At 41.7% G+C, this 12552-nt stretch overlaps 1 protein-coding gene across 9 annotated transcripts in view; it reads left to right on the top strand.

Moving 5' to 3' along the window:
- PRUNE2 (prune homolog 2 with BCH domain) overlaps positions 1 to 12552 on the top strand; it is a 292041-nt gene that overhangs the window by 56078 nt on the left and 223411 nt on the right. For all 9 annotated transcript variants that reach the window (XM_055351078.2, XM_019033860.4, XM_063696471.1 and 6 more), the window contains exon 4: positions 1935 to 2098. In XM_055351078.2, the coding sequence (XP_055207053.2) occupies positions 1935 to 2098 (164 nt within the window). The remainder of the gene's footprint in view (positions 1 to 1934; positions 2099 to 12552) is intronic.

The following is a 12552-nucleotide window of genomic DNA, read 5'->3' as shown; positions in this document are numbered from 1 at the left end:
CACGAGAATTGCCTGAACTCAGGAGGCGGAGGTTATAGTGAGCCAAGATCGCACCACTGCACTCCAGCCTGGACGAAAGAGTGAGACTATTTCAAAAAAAAAAACAACAACAAACAAACCCCAAAATCCCCCAACAACAACAACAACAACAACAAGAAACGGCAAGGCAGAGGACATGCAGAGAAAAGGGAATATCTTTTTCTTCTCTTATGGCAACATTTGGGTCATGCTAATCCTTCATTTTTACTTTTACATTTCAGATATGAAATCTTTAAGTGTAAATTTCTTATAGAATTGACCAAATTATAGGGGTTTTTTATTTAGTTTTGTTTTGTTTTTTTGAGACAGAGTCTCACTTTCTCGCCCAGGCTGGCATGCATTGGCTCCATCTCGGCTCACTGCAGCCTCCACCTCCCAGGTTCAAGCGATTCTCTTGCCTCAGCCTCCTGAGTAGCTAGGATTACAGGCACTTACCACCATGCCTGGCTGATTTTTGTAGTTTTAGTAGAGATGGGGTTTCACCATGTTGGCCAGGCTGGTCTTGAACTCCTGACCTCAAGTGATCTGTCCACCTCAGCCTCCCAAAGTGCTGGGATTACAGGTGTGAGCCACCATGCCCAGCCATGTTAACTTTTTGAAACCAGCAAATACAAAGAGACACAGATAAATACAATCAATTGGAATGTGAATTGTGGATCGAGTGTGTGTCAATCAAAATCTGAGGAATAGTTTTGTTACCAATTAAAATGGAAAAATTTAGACTGATTTTGAGGCTGGGATTGTGAACTCTAGCTCTAGAATTGTTTATGAAATAGAATTGTTTATGAAATAGAATGCTTTTCAAAAATAAATTGAAATCTTTATTTCTTTCATTGCCATTCATTTGTTTTTGACAGGCAGAAAGAATAAAGTTGGATTGATCCAAACTTTTCTTCCTGCCTTTGCTAAAAGCCAGCTCTGTCTCACATATGAAGAATAATGGTGGAAGGAAAATAGGCCCAGTAGTGTTTTTTCTACACCACGGTGACTGGATTTGCAAGCTTTGGAGCCAGGTTATTGGCTAGTCTACCAGCTAGTCTACTCACTAAATGTGTGACGTTGCACAAATTTCTTAACCTGTTTGTGCCTCAGTTTTTTTTAAATACTTTTTAAAAGTATTATACAATGTATAAATTGTATAAAAAAATACTTACACAATGGGGATTTTTCTAGTGTCATTTTCTAGTGTCATTTTTAGTGCATTTTATATATTTTATAGAACTCTTTTTTTTTTTTTTTTTTTTTTCTGAGACAGAGTCTCGCTCTATTGCCCAGGCTGGAGTGCAGTGGCACGGTCTTGGCTCACTGCAACCTCAGCCTCCATGGTTCAAGCGATTCTCCTGCCTCAGCCTCCCAGGTAGGTGGGATTACAGGCAGCTGCCACCACGTCAGGCTAATTTTTTGTATTTTTAGTAGAGACGAGGTTTCACCATGTTGGCCAGGCTGGTCGTAAACTCCTGACCTCATGATTCGCCTGCTTCAGCCTCCCAAAGTGCTGAGATTACAGTTGTGAGCCACCGCGCCCAGCCTGTAGAATTCATTTTATAGTGTTATTTTCTAGTATAAAATATGATAATACACCTAAAGTATTTATAATAGTATCCGGCCTGTGGTGGAAGCCCAATAGTGTTAGTTACTATTATTTTCCAAGAGCGCAGCACAGGATGAAGCTGGTAAGGTATGTACGTATTTTAAGAATTTGGGGAAAGTAAATAGTTTTAATGAAATGTGAAAATACATAGAATAAGGCTCCCGTCTTCTGAGTCATGTGAGTTCCCTCATATTTTTGGTCATTGAGAGGAAGCCATTTGTGTGAGAGCAGAGATTTAAACATTCCAAAAAGTAATAAGACATGCCATATCCCTTTCTCTTCCTCCCCTCCATTTGCTTTACAGTGAAGACAAAACTTTAGAATCAGCAGTTGTCAAAGTCATTAATCCAGTTGAGCAGAGCGATGCCAACGTTGAGTTCCGAGAGTCTTCCTCTTCTCTTGTGCTAAAGGAGATTCTCCAGGAGGCTCCTGAGCTCATCACCGAGCAACTGGCTCATCGCCTCAGAGGTGAGAGATGGCTCTTCCTATGAAATACTGGAAGGCTTAATGGAGTGTCTCCCAGCCTGCTCATGTAGAGAGAATGCGATCCATTCTTGGGTTAACAATCTCTTTAAAGACCACGGGAAGCTTCATCAGAGAGGCAGGGAGTAAAGAGTTTGTTAAAGAGTAGCATTACACTGAATATTAAAAATGTGCATTTAAAAATAGGCATGAGGGGCCTTTGCTGTTTCACTAGACAAGAATATTAAATGGAACTGCTGCACCTCTGTTAGCGAGCTGGAATAGCACCTCTGGCAATTTTAATCACTACCAGAGGTGATTCTTGCCCCAAGACAGCATGATAGGGACGAGAATGCCAAGTTCCCAGGTTGAAATATCTGCTGATACTCTTCCATGCTTGGTTTATACCATACTGTTTGGATGGCAAAATACGTACCCTTCATTTTGGTGATACTGTGTCAGGGCTTTTATAGTCAGATGTCACCTCCTTTGCTCCCCTGTCTTGTAACATATTCTGTCTTCACTCAAACTGTTTTAAGCCCTGGGGTCCTGAACACACCATCATCAGTTACTCTAGTAATCTGTCTTTCATCTCGATCAGTGGAGCCACCTGCTTCCAAAGAGTGGTTTTCAAGCTAGAAATTGTCAGTCGACTTTGGAACCACAAAATTACCACAGAAATTCCATTATTGACTTACAGAGGACACTGTTCTGGTTTTTGTATAAAGCATTTCCCTCCCCGCACCACCAATCCGTTTTGAACACGGTAGACAGAGATTTTTCTCAAAAGTATTTAACACAGGAAAGTGAAAAACAGTGATGAACAGATTGAAATAATTCTAAAAGAAGACCAAAAGTATGTTGACTCAACTCTTTTAAGGACTCTGCCCTTCAATTCCTCTGTCTCTTCCACAGTTTGGTGGGGAAAAGGTCCAAGACGTGTATAATTCTTGTAAAGGTTTAGAACTGATGGCCTTCGTAAACCTGCCTTAAATATTTTCCTGGCAATGAATGTCGGTAAAAATGCTCTATGGGAAACTGTGCCCTCAACTAAACTAAGTAAGCACAATTATTTATCTTTGTGACAGAGCAGAAGGAAAATGAAGGTAATTGGGGATCTCAGCCAAGAGGAAAGTTGTTCAACAGCACAAATGTGTGGTGCAGCCAAGCACTAGAGAATATTTTGTTTGAATATCTTGTAAACTAAGAAGTTTGGTTAATTGTTGTGAAAATACATGTGTTATTTAGTAGAAAAGACACATAGTCAGTAAGCAGCTCGTTATCATAATTTTCTACAAATAGTAAAATAATATGAAACAAATACATTGGCACAAAGATATGACTGTTGTTGGTAGTGATAACAATGATATTCAGATTTAGGGAATTAGAAGGAATGCAGACCTTTTTGTTAGTTATCTTGGTTTTAGTTTGCAGAGCTACCAAAAAATAGAACAATGGTAAAAGATTTTGCTTCTTTCTCTTTAAATTTTTTTACTTTTTTTTTTTTTTTTTTTAAGAGAGGGGGGTCTCACCATATTGCCCAGGCTAGTCTTGAACTCCTGGGCTCAAGCCATCCATCGGCTTCAGTCTCCCAAAGTGCTGTAATTAAAGGTGCGAGCTACCGCACCTGGCTGGATTTTGCTTTTCTTAACATCAGATGTTTTTCTTGAGGTTAGGCTTGAAGTGGCATTGGGAAGCTGGCAGAATGTGGACATCACTTCCTTATCTCTTGGAAATTGGAATGTGAGAGGATGGAGAGCTTCTACCTGTGAAGCCTGCCAATACTGTTACTGTCATAAAAGAGCCAGAGTCATTAAACCCTGGGAGGTAGAAGACATGGAGGGCTTCTTATGGTGGAAAGAGGGCTCTGGAGACCTTTTGCCAATGCATATGTGTGTGTATGTATGTGGAGGGGAGATGGAACACTCTCTAAATAGTTTTGGCAAGAAGGAATATATTAGTCTGTTTTGTGTTGCTGTAAAGGAATATCTGAGATGGGGTAATTTAGAAAGAGGTTTATTTCACTCATGCTTCTGTAGGCTGTAGGAAAAGCATAGTGCTGGCATCTGCTTCTGGTGAGGACCTCAGGAAACTTCCATAATGGCAGGAAGCAATGCAGTAGCTGGCATATGACATGGGAAGGGAGGGAGCAAGAGACTGGGGAGGTCCCAGACCTTTTTTAACAACCAGATCTCAGGTGAACTCATGACTGCAGGGAGGGCACCAAGCCATTCATGAGGGATTGGCCCCCCTGACTCAAACACCTCTCACCAGGCCCCACCTCCAACATTGGAGATCACATTTCAACATGAGATTTGGAGGGGACACACATCCAAACCATATCACGGAACTAAAGGATGGTTATATAGGGAATCTGCCTTTTAAAGAGGTAACTCAAATGTTCAGAGGTAAAAAGTATGTTGGGGTAATAGGTCAATTTTTAAAAGCTCTTGAATTGTTAGTAAATACAAAAAAGGAATCAAGTAGGCTGGGCGTGGTGGCTCACGCCTGTAATCTTAGCACTTTGGGAGGCTGAGGAGGGCAGATCACTTAAGGTCAGGAGTTTGAGACCAGCCTGGCCAACATGGTGAAACCTTGTCTCTACTAAAAGTACAAAAATTAGCCAGTGTGGTGGCGGATGCCTGTGATCCCAGCTACTAGGGAGGCTGAGGCGGGAGAATTGCTTGAACCCAGGAGGCGAAGGTTGCAGTGAGCCGAGATCGCACCATTGCACTCCAGCCTGGGGCACAAGGGTGAAACTCCATCTCAAAAAAAAAAAAAAAAAAGGAATCAAGTCAATTTTGCTGTCATTACTGATTTCAAACTTAGAATGTATAGTTTTCCAGTTATGTAGTAACATCAAACCTAACAGGGCTTGTTTTCTCTGTTCCTATAAATAACTTTAGCGTTCTTTATTTTCATAATATGAGCAGTTCTCTTTAGAAAGGGTTCTCTTTATAAGCAGCTACCATGTTACTTTGGATTTTTGGGTGCTGTAAATAATCATTACTTTGATGCACATTTTTAGAACTTTTTTAAAATTATACTTTAAGTTCTGGGATACATGTGCAGAACATGCAGGTTTGTTACATAGGTATACACGTGCCATGGTGGTTTGCTGCACCCATCAATCTATCACCTACATTAGGTATTTCTCCTAATGCTCTCCCTCCCCTAGCTCCCACCCCCAACAGGCCCCAGTGTGTGATATTCCCCGCCCTGTGTCCATGTGTTCTCATTGTTCAGCTCCCACTTATGAGTGAGAACATGTGGTGTTTGGTTTTCTGTTCCCGTGTTAGTTTGCTGAGAATGATGGTTTCAAACTTCATCAGTGTCCCTGCAAAGGACATGAGCTCATCCTTTATTTTTTTGGCTGCATAGTATTCCATGGTGTATATGTGCCACATTTTCTTTATCCAGTCTATCATTGATGGGCATTTGGGTTGGTTCCAAGTCTTTGTGAATAGTGCGGCAATAAGCATATGTGTGCATGTATCTTTATAGTAGAATGATTTATAATCCTTTGGGTATATATCCAGTAACGGGATTGCTGGATCAAATGGTATTTCTTGTTCTAGATCCTTGAGGAATCACCACACTGTCTTCCACAATGGTGGAACTAATTTACACTCCCACCAACAGTGTAAAAGTGTTACTATTTCTCCACATCCCCTCCAGCATCTGTTGTTACCTGGCTTTTTAATGATTGCCATTCTAACTGGCATGAGATGATATCTCATTGTGGTTTTGATTTGCATTTCTCTAATGACGAGCGATGATGAACTTTTTTTTCCATATGTTTTTTGGCCACATAAATGTCTTCTTTTGAGAAGTGTCTGTTCATATCCTTTGCCTAGTTTTTGTTGGGGTTGTTTGTTTTATTCTTGTAAATTTGTTAAGTTCCTTGTAGATTCTGAATATTAGCCCTTTGTCAGGTGGATAGATTGCAAAATTTTTCTCCCATTCTGTAGGTTGCCTGTTCATTCTGATGATAGTTTCTTTTGCTGTGCAGAAGCTCTTTAGTTTAATTAGATCCTGTTTGTCAATTTTGGCTTTTTTTGCCATTGCTTTTGGTTTTTTAGTCATAAAGTCTTTGCCCATGCCTATGTCCTGAATGATATTGCCTAGGTTTTCTTCTAGGGTTATTATGGTTTTAGGTCTTATGTTTAAGTCTTTAATCCATCTTGAGTTAATTTTTGTAAGGTGTAAGGAAAGGGTCCAGTTTCAGTTTTCTGCATATGGCTAGCCAGTTTTCCCAACACCATTTGTTAAATAGGGAATCCTTTCCCCGTTGCTTGTTTTTGTCAGATTTGTCAAAAATCAGATGGTTGTAGATGTGTGGCATTATTTCTGAGGCCTCTGTTCTGTTCCATTGGTCTATATCTGTTTTGGTACCAGTACCAGGCTGTTTGGTTACTGTAGCCTTGTACTATAGTTTGAAGTCAGGTAGCGTGATACCTCCATTTTGTTCTTTTTGCTTAGGATTGTCTTGGCTATATGGGTTCTTTTTTGGTTCCATATGAAATTTAAAGTAGTTTTTTTGAATTCTGTGAAGAAAGTCAGTGGTAGCTTTCTTCTCAGATGGGGATTCAATAGGGACAGCAGATTCAATGGGGATAGAGCCAGCAGGCAGGAACGTTTAAGTCTGCTGAAGCTGCGCCCACAGCCGCTCCTTCCCCCAAGTGCTCTGTCCCAGGGAGATGGGAATTTTATCTATAAGCCCCTGACTGGGGCTGCTGCCTTTCTTTGAGAGATGCCCTGTGCAGAGAGGAGGAATCTAGAGAGGTAGTCTGGCTACAGCAGCTTTGCAGTGCTGTGGTGGGCTCTGCCCAGTCTGAACTTCCCTGCAGCTTTGTTTACACTATGAGGGGAAAACCACCTACTCATGCCTCAGTAACGGCGGACTCAAGCATCCCAGGTTGACTTCAGACTGCTGTGCTGGCAGCGAGAATTTCAAGCCAGTGGATCTTAGCTTGCTGGGCTCCATGGGGGTGGGATCCACTGAGCTAGAGCACTTGGCTCCCTGGCTTCAGCCCCCTTTCCAGGGGAGTGAACAGTTCTGTCTCGCTGGCGTTCCAGGCGCCACTGGGGTATGAAAATAAAACTCCTTTAGCTAGCTCAGTGTCTGCCCAAATGGCCACCCAGTTTTGCATTTGAAACCCAGGGCCTTGGTGGTGTAGGCATCCAAGGGAATCTCCTGGTCTGTGAGTTGCGAAGAACATGGCAAAAGCGTAGTATTTGGGCTGGAATGCCCCGTTCCTTATGGCATGGTCTTGGCTAGAGGACCATGGCTAGCTTCCCTTGGCTAGAGGAGGGAGTTCCCCGACCCCTTGTGCTTCCTGGGTGAGGCGACACCCCACCCTGCTTTGGCTCACCCTCCATGGCTGGGCTGACCAGTACCAATGTCTAACCAGTCCCGATGAGATGAGCCGGGTACCTCAGTTGGAAATGCAGACATCACCCCCCTTCTGCATTGATCTCGTTGGGAGCTGCAGACCGGAGCTGTTCCTATTCAGTCATCTTGCCAGCCATCTAGGGACAATCTCTTTTTTTTTGAGAGGAAGTCTCGCGCTTGTTGCCCAGGCTGGAGTGCGATGGCGCAATCTTGGCTCACTGCAACCTCCGCCTCTCGGGTTCAAGCGATTCTCCTGCGTCAGCCTCTCGAGTAGCTGGGATTACGGGTGCCTGCCACAAAGCCCGGCTAATTTTTGTGTTTTTAGCAGAGACTGGGTTTTGCCCTGTTGGCCAGCCTGGTCTTGAACTCCTGACCTCAGGTGATCTGCCCGCCTCAGCCTCCCAAAGTGCTGGGATTACAGGCCTGAGCCACCACTCCCGGCCTAGAACAAATTTTTATGTATTCTTCTAGGTCTTGAAAGAATGCCGATATTTTATGCACATCTTTGCCATAAGAAATGTTAGAAAATGTCTGTTTCCAGATGTCATGAGACTAGATATTTATGGCTGAGACTTGAAAGAGTCTTTAAAAGCATCATAATTAGACCTCAGTGGACAATATATTAGTATAAACATTGTACCAAAAAAACTCTACATTTACTATGAGCTAAGTACTTCATCAATTTGATTGTACTTTGCTTTTCATCCCCATGGCCGTATCCTAGAATGCATCATCCTTGGGCATGCTGGTGTGCTGTAAATGGATTTCAGGTGGGCCAAGATATTGATTCCTTTGGTTCTTGGAGAAGGCCCTATGTGTGGCTCTGAGCCCACTGTGCTCAAAAGTAAAAAAAGGTCACTTTCAATGTGTTCCTTGATATGCAAAAAGTTGGGCCTACTCTTCCTTCATCTTACTTGTTAGCTCCTTTTCCTCTGCTCAATTGCTAAGTGTTGGGTGCCTAAAACTTGTCCTTTTTCTCTTTTTTGCTATCTTTAAGTGACTTTGTTTAGTTCCAAGACTTTAAATATTATACACAGGCTGATGACTGCCTGTATCTCCAACTGTGACCTCTTTTTAGAATTCCAGATTTATATCCAAGCCCACGTTACATCTTCACATGCTTGTCTAATTAGCACCACATCCTTAACATGGCTGCAGTAGAACCTTTTAGTTTCTTGTACCTCCAAACCTCCTTTTGTTCCGAATTCTTCATTTCAGTAAACCACCCAATTGCTTAAGCCATCATCTAGGAGTTATACATGATTCTTTCCTTTGCCTTCTGCAAATCCATCAGCAGTCCTGCTGACACTCCATCTAGAACATAACATGACTCCCTCTACATTTTCCATGATCACTGCTAGTGACTCAGTTCAAGCCTCCATTCTGCCTCTCTTTGACTACTGTCTTAGCTGCCTGACTGTTGCCCTATCTCCTCCATAAAACCTATTGCCATGAAGTCTTCAGAATGACCTTGTAAACTGTAAGTCAGGTCATTTCAACCTCCGGCTTCAAACCTGTCTCACTCAAAATCCAAGCATCCTACCTCTACCCCTAGAGACCACCACGTCATCTCTCCTCTGCCTATTCTCACATCCCTTGATAAGATTTCCCCCTTTTCCCACTGTGTTCCAGACACAAGAGCCTTTCAGCTTTTCAAATATGCCAAACTCTTTCCACTCTTGATGATTTACATAAGCCGTTCCCTCCTTCTGGAATGCTTGTTTCATCTATAGTATCTCGTCATCTCTCTTTCTACCTATCAGGAGCCTCCTCTTCCCTCTTGCTTCCTCGCTCCAGGATGTAACTTCATGAGAAAAGAGACTTTCTGTGTTGTGTGCACTGCTTCACTGTTGTGTCTCTGGTACCTAGAACAGTACCTGGCACAGAGTAGGCCCTCGATAAACACTGTCATAAAAGGAATTTTGCAACATTGTTTATGTGCTCTCTATTTTTATGACTGTATTGATTTAGTTAATGCTATGAAACTTTAATTTCCATCCCCTTCAGTCCATCCTTCTAACATTCTTAATGTGTAAAATTTGGACGTTGTTCCTTCTAGTTTAAAAAAAAACAAACAAACTCCTATTTTTAGCTTTAAGAAATCCTAGTGTTTTGCAAGCATTTCTTTTTATTTTCACCATTTGGTTATATAAATAAATAAGTAAATAAATAAATGTATTTTAGCCCTTTTGTGGAGTATAATACTTTGCACCAAAAAGAATGCAAAACATGTATATAAAAGGACATGTAAACAGTTCAAGGAATTATCACAAAGCGCGCACCCTTTTAACAATTATCCAGGTAAAGAGAAAGACCTTTTGGTGCTCCTTCCCGCCACTGCTCACTCCCTCCCTAACTAGCGTTAACTGGTATTCTCATTTTTGTGGTATACTCTTCTTTGCTTTTCTTTATAGTTTTAACATCCCTGTGTGTACCCCATAGCAGTACAGATGGGTTCTGGCTGTATTTTTTTTTTTTTTTTTTTTTTTTTGAGACAGAGTTTCGCTCTTGTTGCCCAGGCTGGAGTGCAATGGTGCAATCTCAGCTCACTGCAACCTCCGCCTTCCAGGTTCAAGCAATTCTCCTGCCTCAGCCTCCCAAGTAGCTGGGATTACAGGCGTCTGCCACCATGCCCTGCTAATTTTTGTGTTTTTAGTAGAGATGGGGTTTCGCCATATTGGTCAGGCTGGTCTTGAACTCCTGGCCTCAAGTGATCCACCTGCCTCGGCCCCGCAAAGTGTTGGGATTACAGACATGAGCCACCATGCCCAGCCTCTGCCTGCATTTGTATGATATAAAAATGGCATCATACAGTATACATTACTCATTGTTTTTAGATCTCTACCTTTGTATTAAATGGAGAATCTACTTGTCTAGGTTTATCTATCTATTTTATTATTTTTGCCCTTCCTTCTTCCATAAAATATTTGAGGAGGCTTACAAAAATGCATGCAGTATAATAAAAGAGAAAAAAAAGGTCAAGATCAGGAAAAATAAAAACTAGTACAGAAAGGAATAGGATCAGATACAATTATAAATTTGGAGGAATAAAAATAGTATTTGGTGGCTGGGCACAGTGGCTCACACCTGTAATCCCAGCACTTTGGGAGGCCGAGGCGGGCAGATCACGAGGTCAGGAGATCGAGACCATCCTGGCTAACACGGTGAAACCCCGTCTCTACTAAAAGTACAAAAAATTAGCCGGGCGTGTTGGCGGGCGTCTGTAGTCCCAGCTACTCAGGAGGCTGAGGAGGAGAATGGAGTGAACCCAGGAGGCAGAGCTTGCAGTGAGCCGAGATTGCGCCACTGCACTCCAGCCTGGGTGACAGAGCAAGACTCCATCTTAAGAAAAAAAAAAAAAAATAGTATTTGGTTTGAAACTTTGGATACGAGCTTCCTGGAGCCAATGAAAAAATTAAAATATGATTAATTATAATCATTTTTACTGAAATAAACACATATACTAGTTTCTCATTTTGAAAAGATACAACTAAGTCTAAATTTTTTTTTGTATCAGTCTTGAAAAGACACCTGATAATGCCATAGAAATACCCCTGCTCTATCCTTTTCCACATGCAGTGGGGGCATATACAGGAATTGTGCACAGCATGTCAGATACTTCCTGCTCCTCAATCAGTGTACGGGGATTGCTTTAATAGCATTATTATTATTATTATTATTATTTGAGACAGAGTCTCACTGTGTCACCAGGCCGGAGTGCAATGGCACAATCTTGGCTCACTGCAATCTCTGCCTCCCGGGTTCAAGCAATTCTCCTGCCTCAGCCTCCCGAGTAGTTGGGACTGCAGGTGCTCGCCACCACGCCTGGCTAATTTTTGTATTTTTGGTAGAGATGGGGTTTCACCATGTTGGCCAGGATGGTCTCAATCTCTTCACCTTGTGATCCGCCCGCCTTGGCCTCCCAAAGTTCTGGGATTACAGCAGTGAGCCACCGTGCCTGGCCAATAACTTCATGTTTTAATCAGCTTTACCTTTAGTCTAGCAACCTCATTTTTTGCTCCAAATTTCTTTTCTATGCATGCTGATGTTTTTCTCTAAATCTAAAAAATACATATTTAAATTCAATCATATTTGAATCTTTTCAGTCTTATACACAGCTGTAGCTACATATCAATGTTTGCATTATGGTATATTATTTTATTCAAACATTGAGGTAGAACTTGATTATTACGGATGTCGTTAAAAAGATCATTTGTATACTAGTTAGAGGTATGTGTCATGTTGCCAGCATAGAAATAACGTGCTTGTGTTTTTCTAATAATGTCCCCCGTCACTCTGCTTTGGGCCCTAGCAGGACAGTCATGGATAAATGTCAACAGGTGACTCATCTATGACCAAAATGTGTTCAGGCTTTGTGGGGGATTTAACAAAATAGAAATAATTTGCACTTTTCAAAATTAATACTTCTTACAATAGCTAGGTCTTGCTGTTGCCTTTTAGTAGGATATACCCCCAAACTTAGAAATTTCAGGAAACAAATCATTAGTATCCACTTTCATTTGGAAAGGCACGTACTTATGTAGCATTACTTTCTAATTATTTGTGTAAGAAGGGAACGTGCTCATAAAGATGAGATCATAAATGGCCCTGAGTTTTGGAAACAAAATCTTTTAGCTTCTCCCTTTCCTTGCCCACCTATTTTTGCTGAGGTTCTTCTTCGTTTCTTTGCTTTCTTTCTCTTCTCTCTTTTCTCCTTCTCCTGTTCTTGGGCTTCTCCCTCCCCCTATCTGATTCTAAGATTTTTTTGTGTTCATTTTCCAAGGCATGAATGTTCCATAAAGTCACATCATACAGTCATGGTGGCTAAAGTTGGTGCTTAGTTATGCCCTGGGTTTGTGCCAAAAGTGAACAGTTACAGACCCGCCAGAGTCCTCACCTGTGTTCTTTTATTTCTCCAGAGATGTGTGCTAGAGGACTACTGCCAAAGTTAAGATCCATTAAATTGCTGAATCATCACATTGGGGATTGTGTGCGTGCACATTTGTATTTGTGTGCGTGTGTGTTTCTGGGAACCAGCTGGCAATGAGGTTTCAGCCACTGATTA

The sequence above is a fragment of the Gorilla gorilla genome, chromosome 13 (assembly GCF_029281585.2).
Source record: "Gorilla gorilla gorilla isolate KB3781 chromosome 13, NHGRI_mGorGor1-v2.1_pri, whole genome shotgun sequence".
NCBI lineage: Eukaryota > Metazoa > Chordata > Mammalia > Primates > Hominidae > Gorilla > Gorilla gorilla.
This window is presented reverse-complemented; position numbering and strand designations above follow the sequence as displayed.